The sequence below is a fragment of the Camelus dromedarius genome, chromosome 1 (genome assembly GCF_036321535.1).
Source record: "Camelus dromedarius isolate mCamDro1 chromosome 1, mCamDro1.pat, whole genome shotgun sequence".
Taxonomy (NCBI): domain Eukaryota; kingdom Metazoa; phylum Chordata; class Mammalia; order Artiodactyla; family Camelidae; genus Camelus; species Camelus dromedarius.
In genome coordinates this window covers 84483859-84509341 of record NC_087436.1, presented here as the reverse complement: position 1 = coordinate 84509341, position 25483 = coordinate 84483859, and the positions used below count along the sequence as shown (strand labels likewise).

Below are 25483 nucleotides of genomic sequence, written 5' to 3'. Positions count from 1 at the left end.
GGTGGGAGGCAGCCAGCAAAGCTGGAAGCTCTGAGGTTGGAGCCAACTTCCCAGGTAGGGTGGCGGCAGGGCAGCACCCCAGATTCTCTCAGCAGTGGGGAAACACCTCAAGGGCGGCAGTTGGAGGCCACCTGGCTGGGAAACGTGTTGGCTCGGGGAAGAGGGGCTTGCACACTGAGCCTCAGGAGCCCCGGTGGAGTCTGGACATCAGCAGAGTCCCCTGCGTGGGGGAGGGGCGGCCCTCGCCAGCACAGACACTGAGTGCCTGGTTACCCGCCCGGCACTTCCTGTCCTAGCTTGTGACTGGAGCGCTCTCTCTACTGTTCCAGACCAGTGAGACGCCAAGTTCTCCGAGTCCTCTGAACCTGCCTGGAGCCAGAAGTGAGATGGAAGAGAAGGTAATATGATTTGAACTTACGTATTTAGCGTCCTTACTTTAACTTCCATTTTTCCTTTTTTTGGGTGATCTGCTGCCTCATTTTTCCATTCATAAATGCTGTCTTTATCCACTTCTTTAAATTCCTTCAAAATGCAACCAGTGGTAGATGTTGGAGTGTCTGTTTCCACGGCGATGCAACTGCTGGAACTGAACCCAGCTCAGAAAAATAGCCACACTCCCGGCATGCCTGTGTTTGGAGTCTCAGGTATTGGTAGTTTTCCTCAATATATCTTGTACTTCAAGACACTGGTAAGCCATTAAAAAAAGACATTCCAGAACACCTGAAGGTAAAGGGTCTCTTATTTAGAGATGCAAAAAAAAAAAAAAAAAAAAAAAAAGAACTTAGCATTTCTCTCCTTGTCTGTATTTTTGGTTTTTAACATTGCATTGAAACCTGGACTTGACCTGCAGGAGTCTAGGGCGCCCTGTGGAGATCACGTGCACCTTTTCTGCAGAGGCCGGTCCACTCTCATGAGGATTTGTCACCTGCACTGGGGTCCAGGTGTCCTCCTGGGGATTGACAGATAGTCTGGGGACAGGTCCTGTCCCCAAGTCTTCTGAAGGGGGTGGCTCAAGACAATTCCACCACCTAGATGACGAAGAGGCCCGGCTTGACTAACTAGAAGCAGAATATTGCATATGAATCTCAGCTTCAGTTGTTCTGTCTGTGTCTTCAATCTATCACATTTGGCTCTAACTCCTTTTACTCACGCATCCATTAGGGGATGGAAATAAATGTTTAATTCATTTCTCATCAACAGTAGTTCAGAATTTGACACCTATTATAAAGATAACCATAAATAAATAAAGGCTTAGGAGACCTAAGCCTGGAATTATTTTTCCTTACCTCCATGCTTCTTGTCATAAATTAATGTTTACTGAGCTCTCATTTCATTCCTGCAGCTAGCTGGGTCCTTTTACTTTGTGCATAAATAGGGAAGGTAACTGCAAAAAGCAAAGCCATCGGCTCAACCCCAATGACCCTGCACTCACAGATGAACCTTGGCCTCAGTGGGTGCTGCACCTGTGTCTGAGCTGCCAAGAGCGCCCTCTGCTGCACAGTGCGTGGTGTTGCCAGGAGCCCTTGCCTTTGCTGCTGGCCTAAGAATTCTCTGTAGTTACAGGCGTAGCTTCTTACCATCTGATTCAGTGTGGCTTCTGAGCCACAGTCCCTCTGACCTAACTAAATGTGCATAGTTGATCCGAGGTTGTGGTTTTTAAGTGACCCCATCTGTATTATAGACCTGCAAGCATGGTGCAGTCCATCCTTTGAAGAATTGCCCCTCCCCTGTGTGTGGCACATTTCTGCCCTTCATGTCCTCACCCAGGCTTCCTCCTTTTCCCTTCTAGGTGAGCTTCAGTGCTCGGTGACTTTGGAGTGATTGTGCAAAAACATTTTTGCTGCTTAGGAATTTTATGCCCTAGGCACAGAGGTTATACTTTATTGTTCCTTCATTCTTTCAACAAATATTTATTGAGCACTTACCAAGTGAAATGTGCTACTTGGGCGTAAAGAAGACTGATACAGATGTGAAAATGAAATATTCCCTGTCCTAAAGAGGCTAAGGTAGGAGCTGAGGAATGTACACACGATGTCTGAGGCAGTGGAAGGCACTTAAGAGTTCTTAGCATACAGATGAGCTAGTCCAGGGCACAGCAAACTGCTACTTATTTTAGACCTTGGGGCCACAACGTTGCAACTAGCAGACTCTCCTTTGTTCTGCGCTTCCTTTGTAGTGCAGAAGCAGCCAAGAACAATGATGTGGCTGTGTACCAGCAAAACTTTCCTTACCCAAACAGGCTTTGGGCATAATTGGACCCTCTAGGTATGTCTTATTGACTCCTGATCTAATCTAACCCCCATATCACTGAGAGGAGGAAAACTAGTCCCTGAAAGATTAAATGGCCTTTACAAGTTAATACAAATTGTCACCAACAAAACAAATACTCAACGTCTTTTGATAAGCAGTGCTCATTTCACTATGCCCGTGGGCGCCCCCTGCTGGCCAGCATCGCCTGGGTAGGTCCGGGCTGGGCGAGCTGACGGCGTATTTCCATCTCCACTGTAGGTTGCTCCATTAAAACCGTCTCGGCCAAAAAGGCACTTCTCTTCTGCTGGCACCATCGAAAGTGTCAACCTAGATGCCATCCCCCTGGCCATCGCTCGCCTGGACAACAGTGCCGCCAAGCACAAACTGTCCGTTAAGCCAAAAAACCAGAGGGTGTCAAAGAAGCACAGGCGACTTATCGGGGTACGTATGTCCTGGCTGCCCAGGAAGATGCCCTTGTTGGCTGGGCACTAATGCTGCCTAGCAGGGTGGTGCTGTGAGGGGCCTATGGGAGGAACAAGGTTTCTCCCTTCCAAGGATGTAGCCCTATTGCAGGGAACAAGGGTGAATTGTCCATTTCCTTCCCACCACCCTTTCTGACTCGTCCTCCGGGGGCTGGTGGACCTCAGAGAGAGGGGCCTGCCTTCCCGGGGGCTCCAGACACTGCATTTGCTTTGCAGCAGACAGATGGCCCACTTTCTTCTGCCACAGCTTAGCCAAAGGTTCTTCGGTTTGATTAGAGCAGACTTCTGAGTCACAAGTTTCAGGGGACATTGATGAAGTGCAAATCTCATTTCCCCCTCATATTCCTCATGCTGGACTACCGGTGATTACTCATGTGTATTAAGAAAAAGGAATCTGAGGATGACATAGAGAGAGGAAACAAAAATGAAGTGCCCCCCCCCCCCGCAGTTTATTCTTGGTGTGAGAGATGCCCAAGGTTAGGGGTCTCTGCTTAGACAGGTTGCCCATCCTTTTGAGATGAGGAGGGCCCCCCACATTGTGACTAGGATTGTAATGGTAGCTCGTGCATAAGGCAAGCTAACTCTGTCCCCTTTCCCAATGTTAGGATCGACAGAACGACCATGGTGGCCTTCCACGTCAGCTGTCCCTGGACCAGAACGGACATCCCAGAGAAGAAAAGCCCATTTGGCATGAAGAGGAGCCAGAGCTGCTGGACTCGGAGGAAGAGAGGCGACGCCAAGAAGAATACTGGCGAGAGCTTGAGGCCAAGTGCAAACGGCAGAAAGCCGAAGCTGCGGAGAGGCGACGCCTGGAAGAACAGAGACTCCAGGCCCTGGAGAGGAGGCTGTGGGAGGAGAACCGTCAGCAAGAGCTCCTGGAGGAGGAAGGGGAGGGAGAGGAGGAGAGGGATGTCCAGGAGGAGGTAGAAAAGAGGCAGCGTGAAGCGGAGAGGCCGAGCCCGGAAGAGCCGGGCTGCCGAGGCCCAGAGCGGAGGGAGCAGGAAGAAGGAAGGCGCGCGGAGGCCGGGGAGCCGAGGCGTCCGGAGGAAGAGGCGCATCAGGAGGAGCCGGAGGCACTGAGCCCGGGGGAGGCCCCGAGGCAGTCGCTGGAAGAGGAGGAAAGAGAGTTGAAGGAACTCAGAAGACTGGAGGAGCTGGAGGAGCAGAGACAGCAGGAGGCCGAGAAGCAGCGGCTGGAAGAGGAGAAGAGGCTGGAGGAGCTCAGGCGGCAGGAGTTGGAGGAGCTCAGGCGGCAGGAGGAGGAGAAGCAGGAGCAGAGGCGGCGGGAGGAGGAGGAGCAGAGGCGGCGGGAGGAGGAGGAGCAGCGGCGGCGGGAGGAGGAGGAAGAGCAGAGGCGGCAGGAGGCAGAGGAAAAACGAATGGAGGACCTCAGAAGGCAGGAAGAACTGGAGCTGCAGAGGCGGCAGGAAGAGGAGGAGGCGAAGAGGAGGGAAGAGCTGAGGAAGTGGGAGGACATGGAGGCAAAGAGGAGGCAGGAAGCGGAAAAGAAGCTTCGGGAAGCACCGAGAGGGGAAGAGGAGCATCCGCCGCAGCTGGACCACAAAAGGGGCTTGAGGAGCCCATTTCAGAGCGACTTTGCAGAGAAGCTAGAAGAACACAAACACCTGAAACTCAAGAAGCCAAGAGAAAACCCTGAGGAACCAAGTATTTGCGAGAAGCAGAGCCCAGTGGCCGCCGAGCCATCTGGAGAGCAGCAGGGAAAGCAGGGCGATGTTCCCGGGGATGATCGTTGCGGACATCAGGAAAAGAGAGAAGAAACCAATGCACAGCCTCCACAGAGACAAGAGGCACAGTTGGAAGAGACGCTGGCTCCACGGGAGAAGAAAGAAGCTGCTGCACCAGAAACAGACAGAAAGATGGAGGAACTCAGATGGCAGGAAGTGGATGAGAGGCAGACCATGCCCAGACCCTACACTTTCCAGGTGTCGTCAGGAGGGAAGCAAATTCTCTTCCCCAAAGTCAATCTGAGCCCGGTGACGCCGATGAAAGATGCAGGACTCGCCTCCACTCCCCAGGAGCCAAAAGCGCCCAAAGCCAGCCCGGCCTCCCACTCCCTGCCCTCCTCCCTGAGCATCCCCCACACGGCCATTCTGGTCACGGGAGCACAGCTCTGTGGGCCAGCTGTCAACTTGAGCCAGATCAAGGACACAGCTTGCAAGTCTCTCCTGGGCTTGTCAGAAGAAAAGAAGCACGTGGATGTCCCCGCCCTGGAGAACCCACCTCGAGCCCCCGGCGACCCCCGGGCAGGCGGTGGGAAGGCCAGGCCCCCGCAGGAATCTCCGAGCAGTGTGGCCGCACTTGCTGAATGGGCTTCCATTCGGTCCAGAATCCTGAAGAACGCAGAGGGTGACCAGCGCAGCGAGAGAGACCAGGCCCGGCCCGGTGATGAGTACCTTCCCAGGGGCCGATGTGATTCCCGCGGGAACCTCCGGAGGACCCCGCCGGTAAACGCGAAGTTCTCCATTAAGCCTGCCTGGCAGAAATTCCCTGATGGGGGCGCGGAGGCCTCCAAACAGAACACAGAACCGGAAAGCTTAAAAAAAAAATTGGTGCCGGGACCCAGCGAAGAGGCGGCGCCCCAGCCCCCTGCTGCTGACACTCATGAGCCCCTGAAGGCTGCAGGGAAACCGGGGGCGCGCCAGGAGCCAACGGATACCACAGAGGGGTACAAATTTGCCAAAGACCTTCCCTCTTTCCTTGTTCCAAGCCTTCCTTACCCTCCGCAGAAAGTAGTGGCCCAGGCAGAGCCCGTGACCACTTCGGACAGTGAGACCACAGGTGGTGTAGGAAAGCCAGACCCCGTGATGCCAGGTGGAGAGGAAAAAGCCTCCCCTTTTGGAATAAAATTGAGAAGGACCAACTACTCCTTGCGCTTCCACTGTGACCAGCAGACAGAACAAAAGAAGAAGAAAAGGCACAGCAGCATGGGGGACAATATCGATGGGGCGCCACCGGCCCTGGGGGGCACAAATGAAGAGAAGGAGAGAGAGGCTGCGGCCCTTAGGCATGGCCCGTCCTTCCCCCTGGAGAGGAAGCAAGCCCCATCCACCTGGAAGGACCTCACTGAAAGCCCTTCCAGCCATTCCCCTCCTGCAGGCCAGCCCCGGCCCCCACCAGCCAGCAGCCAGCCGCCAGCTCCAGAGCACGACAAGGCAGCGAACAGAATGCCCTTGGCCCAGAAACCAGCCCTGGCTCCAAAGCCCACAGGTCAGACCCCACCGTCCTCCCCACTCTCCAAAGTGAGCCGGCCCTACTTGGTAGAGCTGCTGGCTCGCCGGATCGGGAAGCCAGACCCAGAGCCCAATGAGCCATGCAAGGAGGGCCAGGACAGCGGTGACCCCCGGCCACTGTCTCCCCCACCCCCTGAGGAGAGGAAGCGGCAGAAGTGGGATGAGGAGGAAGAAATGGAAACAGAGAGGAGACCAGCTTCCCTGGCTCCTACTGCAGCCCAGCAAGAGAAGCCTTCTCTGACCCCTGAAGCCGGGAGGAAAGGTGCGTAGCTGTAGGTTGCAAAATTCTGCTCCTATTCAGCCGGTTGTCTGTGTCACAGCTAAAGCCAGAGCTGCCCAGGCCTGGGAGTAGCCCACAGAGCTGATGTTGGGGCACTTCCCTTCATTAGAGGCTGGTGCGCCATTCCCCAAGGGCCCTCACTTGTGAGTCATAGGGAAAAGCTTTACTTCTCTTTACAGCTGTGGACTGACTCTCTTAAGTGGCCGACTCCCATTAATGATCCTTCCTTACACAAGTAGTAACACAGAATGATACGCTTTCACTTGACAATGGAAGTTGAAATGTGGTCTGGATCAATGCAGATGTCATTAATCTTGATGAGGGGTCCATGCAGTTACGTAAAGACTGGAGTTTCCTAGACCAGTGTCTGTGCTGTCTCTTGGCAGTAGCTGCACCGAGGTGGGAAGTTAGGGGGCTGTTGATGGCTGTATCCGCCCAGGGAGCCTAGGTGTGCATAATCAGCTTGGTCTCACTTTTATGCACAACACTCTGCCTGTGCATCCCCCACGCATCAGCTTTCCACCGTGATGCCCTCCGATAACAACATGGTAGAGCAACCTTTACTCCTGGCTGCCCCTTGTGTTTCTTCATACTGCGTGTTTGGGGCAGCTCGGCCATCACTTAGATTGGCTTTGGTGCCCCTGAGAACATTCATCTGATACTTTTTCTTTTCTGTTTTGCAGATTAGTTGGTCAGGTGTGGGTCGTAGCCCAGGAAGTTACATTTCTCAGAGAAATTCTCCCCTTAGGTTTTTTAAGGGCAGCTTTAAGCCTTCTCTCTCTCTCTCTCTTTTTTTTTTTTTTTTTAATAAGGAGACAGTGGGGCATAGTGACACTTTATTTCTTGTTTGTTTGTTGTTTGCCCCTTCAGAGTCAGAAATGGTGGCTGGCACTGGAGATACAACAGGTAACATGACACAGTGTTACCTGCTCTTGTACCTTCTTCTAGACACAGTTACAATTCAGTGTGATAACAGAAATTCAGCCAAGTGCAGGGGCTGTGAAATGAAACAAAAATATTATTCATCCCAGGTGTGGGAGAGGGCAATGGTCAGGGAATACTTTCTGGAAGAACCTCTGTTTAAACTATGACATGAGAGAGAAGTAGGGGTTTGCCAAGCGATGACAAGCAAGGATGTTACAGGCAAATATCTGGAAGCCAGAAAGTGTGTGATGCCTTCTGGAGAACTTGAAACAGTTCAGCATTGCAAGAGTTTAGAATGAGATGGGGTGTGCTGAGAAATACCACTGCCAATCATGAAAGGGTTCTCACTATGTTGAAAAGTTTGTACCAATTCTTAGGAGCAGTAGGTGTCTACCCTAGGAAGGTGCTGCCTGCCTTAACTGTAAACCAAGCAGCCTGCCGTGAGCTTGACATTCATTACCTCAGTGTACCTCCTCAGTACAGTTCAGTAAGGTAACTGCTATTTTCTTATTCTCACAGATGAGAAAACCGAAGGTAACCATGTTTATGCAGCTTGCTCAAGATCGAACAGCAGCTCCTAAGTAGCAGAGCTAGGATATGAACCCCAATTTTTCTGATTCCAAAACCCTCCTGGATGTGGGTCACTGTGCCGGGAATGTGGTTTATGGCGAGTGTGTGTCTCGGCCTCTGCTACCCATTTCCTTGTGGGTTTTTTTCTGTACACCTGATGTGGAGGAGTCACTCATCTAGTTTGTGGATTTGTTTTAGAAGGAATTGTCCTGTGTGTGGCTGTAAATTCAGTGTGTCTGTGGAAGGAGGGGAGTTCAGGATCCTCTGATGTCACCGTCTTGAACCGGAACCCCCATGTTTAGTTTTGACATTAGTGTCTGTGTTACTAGCTTCCATGGTATCATCAGAGTTCCTCTCAAGCCTATTGATGGACATTTGGGTTGCTTCCATCTCTTGGTTATTGTGAATCATGCTGCTGTGAACATGAGTATGCAAATATCTTTTTTAGATTTTACTTTCAATTATTTTGGATAAATAACCCAGAAGTGGAATTTCTGGATCATATGGTAATCTATTTTTAATTTTTTGAGAAACCACTCGATTATTTTCCATAGTGGCTGCACCATTTTATATTCCTACCAGTGTCACTCAAGGGTTCCAATTTCTCCACATCCTCACCAACACTTGCTATTTGTGGGTTTGTTTTTTTTTTAATAATATACATTCTAACAGGTGTGAGGTGATAGCTCATTGTGGTTTTGATTAATGAGCACCTTTTCACATGCTGTGGGTCATTTATATGTCGTCTTAGGAGAAACATCTATTTAAATCCTTTGTCCATTTTTTAATTGGGTTTTGTTGTTGCTGATTTGTAGGAGTTCTTTCTATATTTTTTCAGTCCCTTTTAATAGTAAAAAATCCTCTAGGCACCTTTAGTGATAACTCTCTCATGTTAGTAATTAATCTGTTGCCTCCAGTGTTATAATCAAAACTCCAAGCTATATTTCAGACTAAGTGTCTCCCTTGTAATTTGGCGTGCTTTGGGCTGAAATGCTTATAGTGGGGACGCAGACACAGTCCACTTCTGCCCTTCCTTCCAGCCCAGAAACTGGCTCCACAGCTGGGGTGAAGGAAGGGGGAGGGGTAAAGCAATGAAGTTTGCTGCATTTGGGGGATACAGTGCTGATTCTTCTGTGTGTTCCTCAGACCCCTCACCTGCCACTTTCTCTTCCTGCAATTCCCCTATTTCAGTGGTGCCTCCTCCAGGCAGCCCTGCCCCTCTCTCTGCCACCCACTTGGCCCGCACCTGAACCTCATGCAGCACTCAACAAGTGTCGTCCCAGCACAAGGGCCTCTTTTCCAGGCCCCTGGCAGACACTGTCCTTGCCTTTGAACTTGTCCAGGTGTGAATAGAACCTCAGGTGTGCAGTTTGCCCCACAGACTCCAGGAGACCCATCAGTTCATCTGAGTGGTCTCATTGAGGACCTTCTCCCTTGGCTTAGCCCCCTTCCCTCTCTAGGGGAGAGGATGTGGGAACACACCATGCTCCAACAGTCTTTTCCAAAGAAATTCTCTGGCTGCTTTTGCCTCAGCTCTGATATTTCTATGAACTTGAGGTGGCTGTTTGGCCACCTCATAGGCCAGTCCTGAGTAGGTGATTGAGCACATCTGCTCAGAATGAGGGAGCTGGTGCCATTGATTATTTGTTACAGACGTCCTGGGGCTTCCCCGGCTGAAACTCAGACAGGAGTCCCATTTTAACATCCTGTTTTCTGTTTATTGATCCCCAACTACATCCAGACCTGTTAGGCCCTTTACACATACTACATTATAGCCTTTTTAAAAGTCTGGTCCGTAACTCCAGGATGTGCTACAGATCTAAGAAGATAAAAACCTGGCTAGAGATTTACCTTTTCAAGTTATTTTAGTCAACTATAACTGTAAATAATTATGCTTTAAAGATATTTGGGCCTTTGTGATAAACCCAGTCCAAGTTGTTGGCAGGAAACTCGCCCGTTGCTTGAAGGACCTTCCCAAGCAAGTTCAAGTATGATTCCCTCTTACATAACTGCTTTAAGTGGAAATCAGATCTGGGCAATTTGGGTTTTAGACATTTTACAAACAGGTGTTACCCAGCCCTTGAGTTGAAAAAAAAAAAAAAAGAAACTCATTTAGTTCCTGTGTATGTCAGGTGTCTCAGTTAAGCACAATGATTTAAGTGGTAAATATTTTTAATTTTCTGGTTAACTGAAGATTAATCAAAAACTCCTTTCAGTTTGAGTTTTAAAAAAAACTTCTGAAATGTGTTGCTTTTCTTTCCTTTGTTAGATCGTAACCAAATCTTTATTTGATGATTAGGAATATTGCAATGCCCAAGACTCATTATAAATAGGAATTCTCCTTGTACAGCATTATAGATCTAAAAGTTGTAGAAAATTAAGAGGAATCTGCCCTTTTTTATGCTTGAATTCCTGGTTTGGTGGTTCTCGATATGAAGTTCAGTTAACTTGGAGCCCTGATTGGTAACAGGTGTATCATCAAAGTGTAAACTTTTGTTTGGTTTCAAAAGAACAAGACTTAGAGCGAGCCCTTTCCCTTGGAGACAGTGAAGGATTCAGTGTCAGAACAGTTATCTCTAAAAGTACGTAATTTTCACCTGGGATCCCTTTAGTCAGAGATCATTGTCTCACAGACATAAGTAACAAGAGCACTTGCCTTTGTGGAGTGGTCACTTTATGCCAAGCACTGTTCTAAATGTTCTTATACCCAGGACCTCTTTTAATCTTCACAGCAGCCTAATGAGGCATGCGACATTCTCATCTCCATTGTATGGATTAGAAAACGAAAGCTTAGGGAAGTAGCATTTCTGACGTCAAACCCAGGTCTGCTCAATTCCAGAGTCAATTACAACCTCTGATCACATCCACCTGGGAAGTGTGTTGCCGCCAGTTGCACAGGCGAGACAGCCCACCAGGAGAAAAGCCCAGACCGGGAGTCCGAAGTCCTAGATTCAGGTTTGAGCCCCAGCACTAAGTGCTGGGTGACTCTGGGCGCTGCTCTTGGCTGTGGACCCAAGTACTCACATCTATCCAAAGAGGCCCTGGACCATTTCCCACTGTGCTCCTTAGAGTCCTGCTGTCCTTGGCAGCCCCTCTAGGCAGAGCAGTGCCCCGCTTTCCTCCTTGAAATACTGGTATTCCACTTGTTTGGTGGAGGGAAGAAGGTCCCACTGAAAAAATTAAAAAGCAATTTAAAAAGAACAACAATTAATGAAATAACTGCCTCTGTAGGCCTGAGGGTTTTGACATTGAAGACTATTTTTTCTTCCATTTTGAGGGAAGAGGAATGCTTGTTTTCTTTTTCTGTTGATTGAAGATGTTATTTTCCCACCCAGTGGAGTCACTCAGGCATCAGTACAGCGTGCATTAGAAAGGGATAGTTGACTATTTCATGGGCTGATTAATATGTCACAAGTTTTAAGAAGTGAGGGACTGAGCTGAGTGAGCAGTTGGTTTCACTGCACACCTGCTTTTGTCTTTACTGATTATGATCTCAATTTCAGCATGTTGAAAGGGAGTGGCCGCTGGGTTCTCACACCACCAAGCAGTTCTGACACCAGCTGGTGTCAATTCAATTTAGTTCTGACATTTTCTGCCCGGAGATAGCATCAGATCCCACAGGTTAAGGGCTCAGTCCTACCAGGCTGCATCTAATCTAGATGCCAATCACAAATCCGGGCTGTTAATTTACTAGAGCAGCTTACACAACTCGGGGAAATATTTTACTTGTTAGATTATCAACTTATTATAAAAGGGTATAACTCAAACAGCCAGCTGAAAGAGGTGCACAGGGAAAAGTATGTGAAAGGGGCCTAGAGCTTCCTTGCCTTCCAAGCAAGTCACTCTCCCAGCACCTCCACGTGTTCCCAACCCAGCTCTACAAACCAGTCCTTTTTTTGTATGGAGGCCTCATTACATAGTCATGATCAATTAAGTCATCAAGAACTGCTGATGGAACTCAAACTCCAGCGCCTCGCTCCTCCCCGGAGGTAGAGGTGGGACTAAAAGTTCTAAACCCTCTCTAATCAGATGATTGGCTCCACTGGCAGCCAGCCTCCATCTTGAGGTGCTTTCCAAAAATCACTCATTAACAGAACAAAAGACACCTTTATGCTCTCATCATTTAGGAAATTGCAAGGATTTTAGGAGTTCTGTGCCAAATATGTATTTCTTACTGTATATCACAATATCATAGTCTCTTTTTCCCCACAGAAAAGCCAGTGCTTCAGAGCAGACACTCTCTAGATGGCTCCAAACTTGTGGAGAAAGTTGAAACCCCGCAGCCACTGTGGATAACGTTGGCGCTGCAAAAGCAGAAAGGATTTCGGGAGCAGCAAGCGACTCGAGAGGAGAGGAAGCAAGCCAGGGAGGCCAAACAGGCAGAAAAGCTCTCCAAAGAAAACGTGAGTAGCCTGGTCTTCAGCTTTAACTGTGTCTTCCTGAGCTTGGCTCTCTGAGTCCACAGGATTTCTTTTTAAATGTCGGTGGGTGGGGGTGGCTAGCTGGGAGTGGTGGAGAATACGTAGAAAATAGAGCAATAAATAAGTTGACCACTGTTAAACCAAGGAGGCATTTTCAGTTAGAAATTTGATTTGATTTCCTGATGCTCCTAGGTTAACCAGATTCAGCAGAATCCATGCACACAACCCTGATATAAGAAATATGAAAATGATTTTGAGTAATGAGTTGAGAGGAAATTAGGAGCCTTGCTCCGTGGCCCTGATTGTATAGCTAGTCCAGTGGGGCTCTTCTAGGAAAGTACAAAGTACATAGTGTCCCGTTTGTGACATTTGCACTGAGCTGCTCCACAGCTGGGGCCAGGGTTGAGCGCACGCTGCTCCCCCACGCGGTCCAGCTCTCCCTCTGGGAGCAGAGGATGGGGGCTGGCAGGTGGAAGCCTCCAAGGCCTTGCACAGTCCGTCTTTCCCTGTCCTTGGGTTGAAAACAGGCTTTCCGTGACTTTCTCTGCCCACCCAGGTCAGTGGCAGCCTGCTGCCGGGAAGCAGCAGTGTCAGCAGAGGCAGTTCCCTGCACAAGTCCACCGCTCAGCCAGAAGAAAAGAAGCCAGAGACAGCAGTGTCCAGGCTCGAGCGCAGGGAACAGCTGAAAAAGGCCAACACTCTCCCTACATCTGTGACAGGTAAGGGAGCAGGTCCATTCCTATTTAACTGTACTTTAAGGTTTTTCTCTTTAGGGCATGTTTTATTTCTCTAGTGTAATAACTAGCACTTCAGGCATTTCAAAACATAGGCTCACAACCCCATTCATGAACACTGACACTGATAAAGCTCGTCTGATAAAGAGGATCAGAAACTCCTCCACTGTCAATGGTGTGATGATGAACATTTAGCATTCAGCTCTTCGGGGAACGGAGAAACTGATTTGTACTATTTGCCATTTTCCGTGGTGTAAATATGGCCCCCATAGCCAATTTCAAGTTACCAATGTAATATCAAGTGGCTTATTAAATTCTTGAATTTTTAACAAGGTGATATGAGCCTTCTCCAACTCCACTGTCTGTAGTTGATCAAAAAAGGTTTATTAACTTCTTGTAGCAAGGAAGACTGAATACCATAAGAACCTTCTAATCTTATATTAGGATTTGGGGGAAAGGGTGAAATTTAGGTAAAATTTAAATGGAGCAGTGCTTTGACAGGCTCAAAGCAAGGCAGCTGACATCAACTCTGAGCTGAAAAGCAGGAAAAGGCCCTGTTTCCCTTCTTAAGATAAATGTGCAGAATCTGTATCTAAAAACCCCTACCTGGAGCTCTGCTCTGGTTGGAAATAGAAGCTGTTTCTCTGAATCATGGTGATTTAAGTGGCTCCGATGCTCCGGGCAAAAGTGGGGCGGTCCCTTCTCACTGATGTGATTTCAGACAGCTGACCCAGGTGTGACTTTAGAGTGCAAGGTTGTTCTGCTCTAAGTCCTTGATGTTAATTAACAACAGCAGTGTATAGGTTCATGCCACATAAGAGACATATGCACATTTTAAAAAAAACTTCTTTATTCTGTTAAGAGATAAAATGATCCCGTAACATTTACAGCTATTTCCTCGTTATATATCCCTTGGAGGATGGAGAGTCTGAGAGAGCTTCCTCCCAGAGGTTGTTATTAGGGCATCTGTTTCCCCCGCTAGGCAACTCTGGTCCTCACACCCAACCTCTAGACCCAGGATTCTTTTATGCCTTGGATACCTACTAGCTGAAGTCTGGAAATGTAAAGACGTTTCACTATTAAAGCTACATTTACTATTTGGTGAAGAGGGAAAAAAAAAACTTTGTATTTTGAAAACCACTTTGGAGCAGTGTACAGTTTCTTAGGACCCTCCATGGGCATTATTTCATTTGATCTTATACCCAGGAGTTAAGGGTTCTAAACATTCATTATATGGGTGTGTCAAGAGAAAATTCTTTCAGAATAGTGAAAGCTCCAAAGTCAAAGAAATCAACCTTTCTCTGTTTGATTTCTTGGAAGCACCGAAGGGTTAATGCAGTTCAGAGTGGCTGCACCTTAGTAAAGCAAGCCTTCTGAAGTTTCTGTCTTTTCAATATTTCCTGAATTCTGCATGTTTGTGCCACAGGCACTAAGTATGAAAGGATAAGATGGGACCCCTCAGCTTATGAAGCCTCCAAGTTCTAGTAAATAGGATAGGATGTGCAGGAACTGGTAGAAAAGACTGAGTCATAAGAGCTGGCAGATCCATGGGCCTCAGAGGGTGGAGGCACCCAGAGTACGCTTGGTAGAGGAGGTAACTTTGGACCTCACCAACTACTAAGTTCAGACTGCTCGTTTGATCTTTTGCCTCATGAAACTGGTTGTGTGACTAGAATCACAGAACTTACCTTTACTTGTTATTATCATGCAGGCATAGCTTCTGTGCACAGAAAAAATTAGGCTTCTAGGAATTCTCTGAAATGAGAGTTGACTGCACTGTGCTCACTGGAGTTCTGTATGAAACAGTTATGATCCCATAGCTTTCTTTCCCTAATTCTGCTCCCCAAAGATGCCCAGTGTTTCACTGGGTTTTCCCTTCTCATCCTTTGATAAATCTAAACGTGGCTCTGACTTGTTGCTTTCTGCTCTTCCCTCAAAATGCAATCTAGTGGAGATCTCCGATTCGGCTCCCCCAGCGCCCCTGGTGAAGGAAGTCACAAAGAGGTTCTCTACGCCAGACGCTGCACCCGTGTCAACAGAACCGGCCTGGCTGGCTTTGGCCAAGAGGAAAGCCAAGGCCTGGAGCGACTGTCCACAGATTATTAAGTAAAGAATGACTCTTATCCATTTCTTTTGCCAGTTACTGGCTCTTCTCTTGCCCTTTTTATTTATTTATTTTTTATATGAGGTAAAGAAACCAAGCTAGGGAAAAGAAGCATGTTTTATAGGCTCTAAAATAATGTTTAGAAGCTGAACTGGTGGTGTTCCTTGTAAAAAGTGTATTTGCACAACCCTAGGTCCTGGTGCCTTGAGCTCCTCCTAGTTCTGAAGAGAAAAATTCCGTCCAAGGGACCACACGAAGCAAAGTCTCCAGACTAAGAATTCCTCACAAGAGCCTGCTGTACCCATTCTGTGGCCCTTCCACACATGCACACCCACACACCATTCAGAACGGGTACTTATGCCAATCTCTGTAATGGTTTTTTAATTCTTTACTCCAGTTTCTTTTATCCAAACCATTTACCATATCTTTGGGGATTCCTACCTTTTTCCATAGTAATAGTGAAAGGGTCATATACAGAAAGAAACAAGAATGCCCATTCTCCTGACTGCAGTAAGCAACTGGAAATTGCAAGTACAAGTCTGGCTCCTGGCTCTGTGCCCATGTCCACTTTTCATGACTTGTCCGCAGCCGGACCCTGTGACATAGAGAGTGAGTCCACCACACTTCTACCCCTCTGCTGAGCTGCAGGCCCTGTTAGACCAGAACTCTCCTTAAGAACATGTTAACCATGTGGCCCAGCTGGCTTCTAGGGAATATTTTTATTTCAAGTGATTAAAATAAAAATAAAAATAAAAGGAAGCTACAAATTCTCTGTCTCTGAGCATCCCCATCTAGTGTAGTTGTTCTTAAGATGTCCAGGCTCCATCCCAGACTTACTCAATCAGAGATCCTGTGAGGATGGGACCAGATGTGTATACTCTGGCAGAAACTATTCAGATAAATTCTGGCATATCAGAAAGTTTGAGAACCTTAGGATACACTGCTTCTAGTGTAATCTAGTTTTTAAAACTCCGAAGGGGAGGCTCACTTCATCCAAATCAGCAAAGATGATAAGGAAAAATAATAAAACAACCCCCCAAACCAGCCATTTATTATAAGGCACAAGAAGCTATTGACATTACCTGTCTCTGAAAATTCTTTAGGTCTTTAGGGAAAGTTAACAGTAAGATAAGATTTGAAACCTTTGTACTAAGGATTTCCTGTGGGAAGTTTCTTTACCACAGTCAAGTAATTCATATTTAAAGTCAAATGTTCAATAACATTTATAATGTAGAGCATTCACCTTGCTACCTTTAAAAACATCTCAGAGTTTTAAGTGGCCTTGTTTTATACACATGTGCTACAAAGAAGGGACTTGGCAACTTGAAAGCCACATATATTCACTTTTATGTTCCCTAAATTTGCTTTACATGAAACACATACAGCAGACTCACACGTTGTTAGTAGTAACTTACATTTCATGGTGTTGGGCATCTTTCCCTTTTCTTAGATTCTAACTTCAAAATCTAAGTACAAATCCTCTGCCTAGTACAAGGGAAGGAATTACATCCTTTTATCCTCTCCTACAAAAACACATTTTATTAGTGTCATTTTCCTTTATGCTTATTCAATAGAGTGTGCTGTTATTCTACTATTTAAAGGATGACAGCAGTTATTTACCTTACAGAAGGCATTTTCTTTCTGGAAACGATGGCTCAGCCTCCTGGTAGCAGCTGGCACGTGTGGTGAAGCGCACAGTTGTACTTTTTGCAAGGTGGAGTTAATACTATATATAGTGGTCCTTCAGACTGTTAAGACTCAATGGAACTTTAAATTTCTATGGCTATGAGAAGCAATTAATATTCCACTGCACGTTTTCCACACTCATGTTCATTTCTAAATCAGATATGTAGGCATTTGTTAGTTTCAATGATTTCTTCACTAACACTTTTAATAGGAATCTTTCCACTTAGAGCCCTGGAAATACAGTGCTACATTAATTATTCTGAATGGACTTTTTCTTTCATCCTATCAGCTCTGACTAATATCACAGTAATGGTAGAAAACAGGTGAAGAAATCAGATCATTAACAAAGAGTGGTACACAAGTTAACTGTACTGGCTTACCTACCACTGAGCCCACACAAGGAGAAATACCTCAGTTAAAAAACTTCCATCAGAATCTTTAAGAGTGTACTGAGGAAATGACAGTCACAGCACTTAACTTCCAAAAACTTCTAAAGGCTACATGTTTAGTATTTCATGCAAAAATTACTCCAAATTTGCACTAAATACCAATGAAGTGTTATTTTGCTTTAGCTGTGTTGCAGTCTTTTCTGATCAACAAACTATGGGGGAAGTTCTGTAAAGCATATAAAAAATTCAAGACTTAAAAAACATGAATGATTGCTATGTTAAATACGCAAGCTTAGTTTTTTTTTTTTTAAACATATACATTTCTGGCAAGGTTACAGATGATTAACCTCTGTTCATAAGACTTACATATACAAAACTAGAGTTTTTATGTTTACTTTTTTAATTTTTCAAGTGCAATTGTTTCTTATACAACATTAATTACTATTAAATTATCATTTTAGCCAGTTATTAGCAAATTGTAGTATGTATTGTCTCTTCTTGTGACGTTTAGTTTTAATTGCTTATTTTAAAGCAGAAACATTAGAGTTACAAGTGTCTTGCAATATTTTTATCAATAATAAAATGAAGTAGAGACTTAACAATGAAAATACCTTAGTGTGATTTTAATATTATTTTGAGATTTTGGTTGTATAAAGTTTTAATGTAAAATGTTCACTATTGAAGGAAAAAGACCTTTCAATAAAAAATACCCACAAGATCTTTGGCACTGATGGAGTTTCCTTTTCAATGACCATTTATACCAAGCTCATGCTTACACAGATTTTGTCAAGAGAAAAATCTCAAGGCATTTTATAGGGTATCTTATCAATTTTCCAGTCAAGATGGCAGAGTAGTAGGACCATGATCTTGCCTCTTCTCACAGCTACGACAGAACCACAACTGACTGCTAACCAACCATCGAAAAATAGACGGGGGCTTTGCAAAAAAGATCTCCTTCAACCGGAAGCTTAAAGGGGGAACAACAGTGGGATGGTAGGAGGAGCGTGCTCATGATATAATCAGGCCCCATACCTGCCCAGGTAGGCAACCCACAAGCTGAAGAATAATTAAGTCACAGAGGCCCTCCGACAGGAGTGAGAGTTCTGAGCTCCACATTAGGCTCCCCAGCCCAGGGTTCCACTACTGGGAGGAGGAGACCCCAGGACATCTGGTTTTGAAGGCCTGTGGAGCTTAACTTCAAGAGCCTCATGGGACTAGGAGAAACAGAGACTTCATTCTCTTGGGAAGCAGACACAGAATCTCGTGTGCACCAGGTGCAAGGGCAGAGGCAGTGATTTCATAGGAACCTGGGCCATACCTACCTGTTGGTTTTGGAAGGTCTCCTGAGGAAGGAGGGGACATAAAAGCTAGTGCCAGGAGTCTTCATCTACATGAGCTTTCCTGGCAGCTGCCATCTTGATTGGATCAGTAGCACCAAGACATAGACCCACCCAACAGCCTGTAGGATTAAGGGCTGGGAAGCCTCAGGCCAGACAACCTACTGGATGGGGACACAGTCCTACCCATCAGCAGACTTCCTGAGCCAAAATGCCTCTAGACACAGCCCTATCCACCAGAGGTCCAGGACCAAGCTTCACCTAGCAGTGAGCAGGCACTGACTCCTCCTGCCAGGAAACCTGCATAAGCCTCTAGTCCAGCCTCATCCACCAGGGGGCAGATACCAGAAATAAAACAATCCCAAAGCCTGTGGAAGGAATCCACAAACACAGGTCAGACTGTACCCTGGGACCAGCTGGATGCTGGCCGTTGGGTGACAGGAGTGTACTGCTAGAACTCATAGGACACCTCCCACAGAGAGCCACTTCTTCAAGGCTGAGAAACATAACTAACCAACCTAAAAATACAAATAGCAAGATAGACAATATGAGGTGGCAGAGGAATATCTTCCAGGCCAAGGCACAAGATAAAATACCAGAAGAAGTTAAGTGATGAGGAGATAGGCAATTTATCCAAGAAAGAGTTTAGAGTAATGATAGCGAAGATTTTCAGAAAACTCAAGAGAAGTGTAGATGCACAAAGCAAAGTTTTTAGCAAAGAGTTGGAAAGTATAAAGAATACCCAAACAGAGTTGAAGAAAAAAATCACTGAAATGAATAACACACTAGAAAGAAACAAGAACAGACTAAATGAGGCAGAAGAACGGATCAATGAGCTAGAAGACAGATTAGTGGAAATCACTACTTCAGAAAAAAGAAAAAAGAATGAAAAGAAATGGTAATAGTTTAAGAGAACTCTGGGACACTAATAATCACACTAATAATCACAGGGGTCCCAGAAAGAGGAGAGAAAGAGAAGGGACCTGAGAAAATTTTTGAAAAGAACATAACCAAAAATGCCCCTAACTTGGGAAAAGAAACAGTCACCCAAGTCCAGGAAGTGCACAGTTCCACACAGGATCAACCAGCCGGGCCCAGGCCCAGGACTGGCCATGCCTACTAACACAAGCTTTGGGACATCCTGGACCCCTTATGCAACTGTGTTGGGAACCAGCCCCACCTCCACACCAGCAATCTGGCACCAGCTCTGGAACTCTTGGGCCCAGCAACCAGACTCTAGGACTCAGCTCTGCCTGCCAGTAGACCAGCACTAACCTCAGGACTTGGCTTTGCCCACCAAGGGGGGGAATAACAGCCTTGGAGTATTCTAGACCCTGATTCTGCCCACCAATGAGCCAACACTAGCCCTGGGACCCATGAGGTTTTGCAGTCAGCAGCCTCTGCAAAGGGCAGGTCTTGGCAACCAACTAGACTAGGGTAGGGGCCAACCAAGCCTAGACAGCCTACAGAGTTAGCCCAGCACAACAGAAAGACCCACACAGCACTCACAGTGGGACCTCCTAGAGCATATAGCTCAGGTGATGAGAGGGGAGGGCACTGCTGGGACACAAAGGATGTTTCCCACAGAATGCTACTTGTCCAAGGTCAGGAAACATAATCAACCTACTAGATTCATCAAAAAAAAACAAAAACAAAAACAAAACCCCACAAAAAACCCCCAGCAACTTAGGCAAAATGTGGCAACAGAGGAACATGTTCCAGATGAAAGAACAAGATAAAACCCTAGAAGAACTAAGTGAAGTGAGGTAGGCAAATACCCAAGAAAGAGTTTACGGTAGTGATGGTACAGATGGTCAGAGAACTTGCGAAAAGAATGGATACAGAGTGAGAAGTTAAAAGTTCTAAACAAAGAATTAGAAAATATAAAGAAGCAAACAGAGATGAAGAATACAATAACTGAAATTAAACATACACTAGAAGGAATCAACAGTAGACCAAATGATACAGAGAAATGGATCAGTGAGCTGGAATACAGAGTAGTGGAAATCACATGCTGAACAGAAAAAAGAATGAAAAGAAACGTGGACCATATAAGAGACCTCTAGGACAACATCAAGTGCACTAATATTTTCATTATAGGGGTCCCAGAAGGAAGAGAGAAAGGGGCTGAGACTATATTTGAAGACATAATAGCTCAAAACTTCCCTAATCTGGGAAAGGAAACAGGCATCCAAATCCAGGAAGCACAGAGAGTCCTATACAGGATTGACCCAAAGAGGAACACATGAAAATACATTGTAATTAAAATGGCAAAAATTAAAGACAAAGAGAATATTAAAAGCAGCAAAGGAAAAGCAACAAATAACATACAAGGGGACTCCCATAAGGCTATCTATCAGCTTATTTTTTCAGCAGAAACTCTACAGGCCAGAAGGAAGTGGCACAATGTATTTTAAGTGATGAAAGGAAAAAACCTACAATGAAAAATACTCTATGCAACAAGGCTCTTGTTCAGATTTGATGGAGAGATCAAAAGCTTTACAGACAAGAAAAAGCTGAAAGAGTTCAGAACCATCAAACCAGCTTTATAAGAGATGTTAAAGGAACTTCTCTTAATGAAAAAGAAAAGGCCACAACTACAAAAAGAAAAAGCTCATTGGTAAAGGCAAACATATAGTAAAGGTAGGAAATCATCTACACACAAAGCTAGTAGGGAGGTTAAAAGACAAAAGTAGTGAAGTCATCTACATCTACAATAAGAAGTTAAGGGACACACAAAACAACTAGAGGTAAAACATGATATCAAAAAACTACTGTGAGGAGAGGAGAATACAAATGCAGGATTGTTCAAATGCATTTGAAATTAAGATAACAGCAACTTAAAACAATCATATAAAAACTTAATGGTAAACCACAAAACTTCCTACAAGCCAAAAATCTGTAATAAATACATACAAAAAAAGGAATCCAAATATAACACTAAAGACAGTTATCAAAACACAAGAGAAGAGAAAAGAAGAAAAAATGAACAAAAAACACCTACAAAAACAACCCCAAAACAATGAGCAAAATAGCAATAAGAACATACATATCAGTAGTTATTTAAATGTAAATAGACTAAATGCTGTAATCAAAAGACACAGAGTGGCTGAACGGATACAAAAACAAAACCCAAATATATCCTGCCTACAGACGACTCACTTCACATCTAAAGACATACAGACTGAAAGTGAAAGGATGGAAAAGGTATTCCATGCAAATGGAAATCAAAGAAAGGTGAAGTGGCAATACTCATACCTAACAAAATAGACATTAATATAAAGACTGTTACAAGAGACAAAGAAGGCCACTACTCATTATACTGTGGATCAATCCAAGAAGAAGATATTGTAATATATATAAGCACCAACATAGGAGCACCAAAATACATAAAGCAAATACTAACAAACATAAAGAGAGAGATCAACAGTAACACAATAATAGTAGGGGACTTTAACACCCCACTTATGTCAATGGAAGATCACCCAGACAGAAAATCGTAAGGAAACATCAGCCTTAAATGACGTATCAGACTATATGCACTTAATGGATATATTTAGAACACTCCATGCAAAAGCAGAAGAATACACGTTCCTTTCAAGTGCACAAGGAACATTCTCCAGGATAGATCACATTTCAGGCCACAAAACAAACCTCAGTAAATTTGAGAAAATTTAAATCATATCAAGCATCTTTTCTAACCACAGTGCTATGAGACAAGAAAATAACTGCAAAAAATACAAACATATGGAGATGAAAAAATATGCTACTAAACAACCAATGGATCACTGAAGAAATCAAAGAGAAAAAAAACAAACAAACCTGGGAACAAATGAAAATGAACAATGATCCAAAGTCTATGGGACACAGCAAAAGCAGTTCTAAGAGGGAAGTTTATGGCAATACAAACTTACCTCAGGAAATGAGAGAAATCTCAAACAAATAACCTAAACTTATACTGAAACTAGAAAAAGAAGGACAAATAAAACCTGTAGTAGAAGGAAAGAAAGATCAGAGCAGAAATAAATGAAAGAAACTAAGAAAAACAATGGAAAAGATCAATGAGACTAAAAGCTGTTTCTTTGAAAAGATAAAAAAATTGACTCATTAGTTCAGACTCATAAAGAAAAAAAGGAAAGAAGGCCCAAATCAATAAAATCAGAAATGAAAAAGGAGAAGTTACAACTGACACTACAGAAATATGCAAGATCATAAGAGACTACTAAGAACAACTATATGCCAATAAAATAGACAACCTAGAAGAAATGGAAAAATTCTTAGAAATGTACAATCTCACAAGACTCAACCAGGAAGAAATAGAAAATATGAACAGATCAATCACCAGCAACAAAACTGAATCAGTAATTTTAAAACTCCCAACAAACAAAATCCAAGACCACATACCTTCACAAGTGAATTCAACAAAACATTTAAAGAAGAATTAACACCTATTCTTGTCAAAATATTAAAAAAAAAAATTCAGAGGAAGGGAGGCTTATGAACACATTTTACAAAGCCAGAATCACTGTGATACCAAAACCAGACAGATATCACAAAGAAAGAAAATGACAACCCAATATCACTAATGAACATAGATGCAAAAATCCTCAACAAAATATTAGCAATCTGAGTCTAGCAATACATTAAAAGTATCTTACACCATGATCAAGTAAGATTTATCCCAGGGATGCAAAAATTTTTCAGTATCTGCAAATCAATGTGATAGACCACATTAACAAATTGAACAATAAAAACCACATGATCATCTCAATAGATAATGGAAAAAGCTTTTGACAAAATTCAATATTCATTTGTGATAAAAACTGTCCAGAGAGTAGGAACATACTTCAACATAATAAAGGCCATTTACGACAAACCCATGGCTAATATCATACTCAATGGTGAAAAGCTGAAAGCATTTCTTCTAAGTTCAGGAACAAGACAAGGATGCCCACGCTCACTACTTCAACTCAACATAGTATTGGAGGCTCTAGCCACAGCAATCAGACAATAAAAGGAATCCAAGTTGGAAAGGAAGAGATACAACTGTCACTGCAGATGACATGATACTATACACAGAAAATCATAAAGACACCACCAGAAAGAGAAAGAAAAATATCATATCACTCATATGTGAAATCTAAAAAAAAAAGGACAGACACTATGAACTCATCTACAAAACAGAAACAGACTCATAATCTTTTGGCCACTGGGAAAAGGGGGTGAGAAGGGATAAATTTGGGAGTCTGAGACTTGCAAATGTTAACCACTATATAGATAGATGAAAATTTTTTCTTCTGTATAGCACAGGAAGCTATATTCAGTATCTTATAATAACCTTTAATGAAAAAGAATATGTAAACAAACATATGTGCATCTATATATATGCATGACTGGGCCATTATCTTGTATATTAGAAACTGACACAACATAACTGACTATACTTCAATTAAAAAAAAATGGGCAGAAGGCCTGAACAGGAACTTTTCCAAAGAGGAAATGCAGATGGCTGATGAAAAGATCCTTAACATTGCTAATCATCAGGGAAATGCAAATCAAAACCTTAATGAGATATCACCTCACATCTATCAGAGTGGCTATCATTAAAAGGAACATGAATAACAAATGTTGGCGAGGATGTGGAGAAAAGAGAAACTCGTACACTGTTGGTGGTGATGGGAACTGACGTAGCCATTATAAAAAACAGTATGGAGGTTTCTCAGAAAACTGAAAACAGATCTACCATATGACCCAGCAATTCCACTCCTGGGTATATATCCAATAAAAAATAAAGACACTAATTCAAAAAGATATATGCACCCCAATCTTCATAGCAGCATTATTTACAATTGCCAAGATACAGAAGCAACCTAAGTGCCCACCAACAGATGAATGGATAAAGAAGATGTGGTATATGTATTTGATGAAATACTACTCAACCATAAAAAAGAACGAAATTCTGATATTTGCAACAACATGGCTGGACTTGGAAGTATTATGCTAAGTGAAATAAGTCAGACAGATAAAGACAAATACTGTATGATATCACTGATATGTGGAATCTAAAAATATAAAAGTAGTGAATACAAGAAAAAGGAAATACACTCACAGATATAGAGAACAAACTAGTGGTTACCAGTGGGGAGAAATAAGGGAGGAGGGACAAGATAGTGGTAAGGGATTAAGAGATACACACTATTACGTGTAAAATAAATAAGCTACAAGGATATATTGTACAACACATGGAATATAGCCAATATTTTATAATAACAATAAATGGAGTATAACCTTTAAAACTTGTGAATCACTATGTCATAACTTACATATTATACATTAACTATACTTCAATATAAATAAATAAACAAACAAACAAACAAACAAATCCTGCTTAAAATAGCCCAAATTGACCTCTACTGCTTGTAACCAAGAACTCTGGCAGGTCTGATAATTGAGATTCTACTGGTGAATAAATGGACAAATGAAATGATACTGCAGCTGACTGTACAATTAGGGGAAAGGTCAGCAACAGAGTATAGATGGGGTTGGCTGGAATGCTGGGGGACATATCCTTGGCTGTCACTGTTCACTGGCTCCTGTGGCTCTTCTCAGTGTAGTCTTAGCTTGTGGCTCCCTCACCCCATGGCTTCTCCAGCAGACAGCCAGACTGATGTGGCAGCTCAGGGCTCCCTAGGCTATAAAAGCAGAAGATGCCAGGCCTTCTTGAAGTTTAGGCTCACAAGTGGCACAGTGTCACCATCACTGCATTCTGTTGGTTAAAGCAAATCATAGATCAAGCCCAGGCATAAGAGAAGGGGGCTGCAAAAAGGGCATGACTAGCAGAGGAGATACAGTTCCCTGGGGGCAATTTACTACCAGGTAAATGGAAGTATAAGCAAAGTGCTATGGGACTAAAGAAGCAACATAAAGCATTATGAGATAACATGATACTTAGAAGTATATACAGTTTTTCTCTTTCCTAGTTTTTTCCGTGTTCCCTATCTTCAAGCCACTGAACAACAAAAAAGAGTGTTACAACAATAAAATCTAATAAATTG

General features: G+C 44.1%; 1 protein-coding gene across 3 annotated transcripts in view; it reads left to right on the top strand.

Annotated features, from left to right (window-relative positions):
• The window catches only part of CRACD (capping protein inhibiting regulator of actin dynamics), a 117506-nt gene extending 99697 nt beyond the window's left edge, over nucleotides 1–17809 (top strand). For all 3 annotated transcript variants that reach the window (XM_064486408.1, XM_031434198.2, XM_031434189.2), the window contains 6 exons: nucleotides 330–398; nucleotides 2509–2691; nucleotides 3338–6245; nucleotides 11970–12160; nucleotides 12735–12897; nucleotides 14862–17809. In XM_064486408.1, the coding sequence (XP_064342478.1) occupies nucleotides 330–398; nucleotides 2509–2691; nucleotides 3338–6245; nucleotides 11970–12160; nucleotides 12735–12897; nucleotides 14862–15022 (3675 nt within the window). In that variant the 3' untranslated portion in view covers nucleotides 15023–17809. The remainder of the gene's footprint in view (nucleotides 1–329; nucleotides 399–2508; nucleotides 2692–3337; nucleotides 6246–11969; nucleotides 12161–12734; nucleotides 12898–14861) is intronic.
• The last annotated feature ends 7674 nt before the right edge of the window (nucleotides 17810–25483 follow it).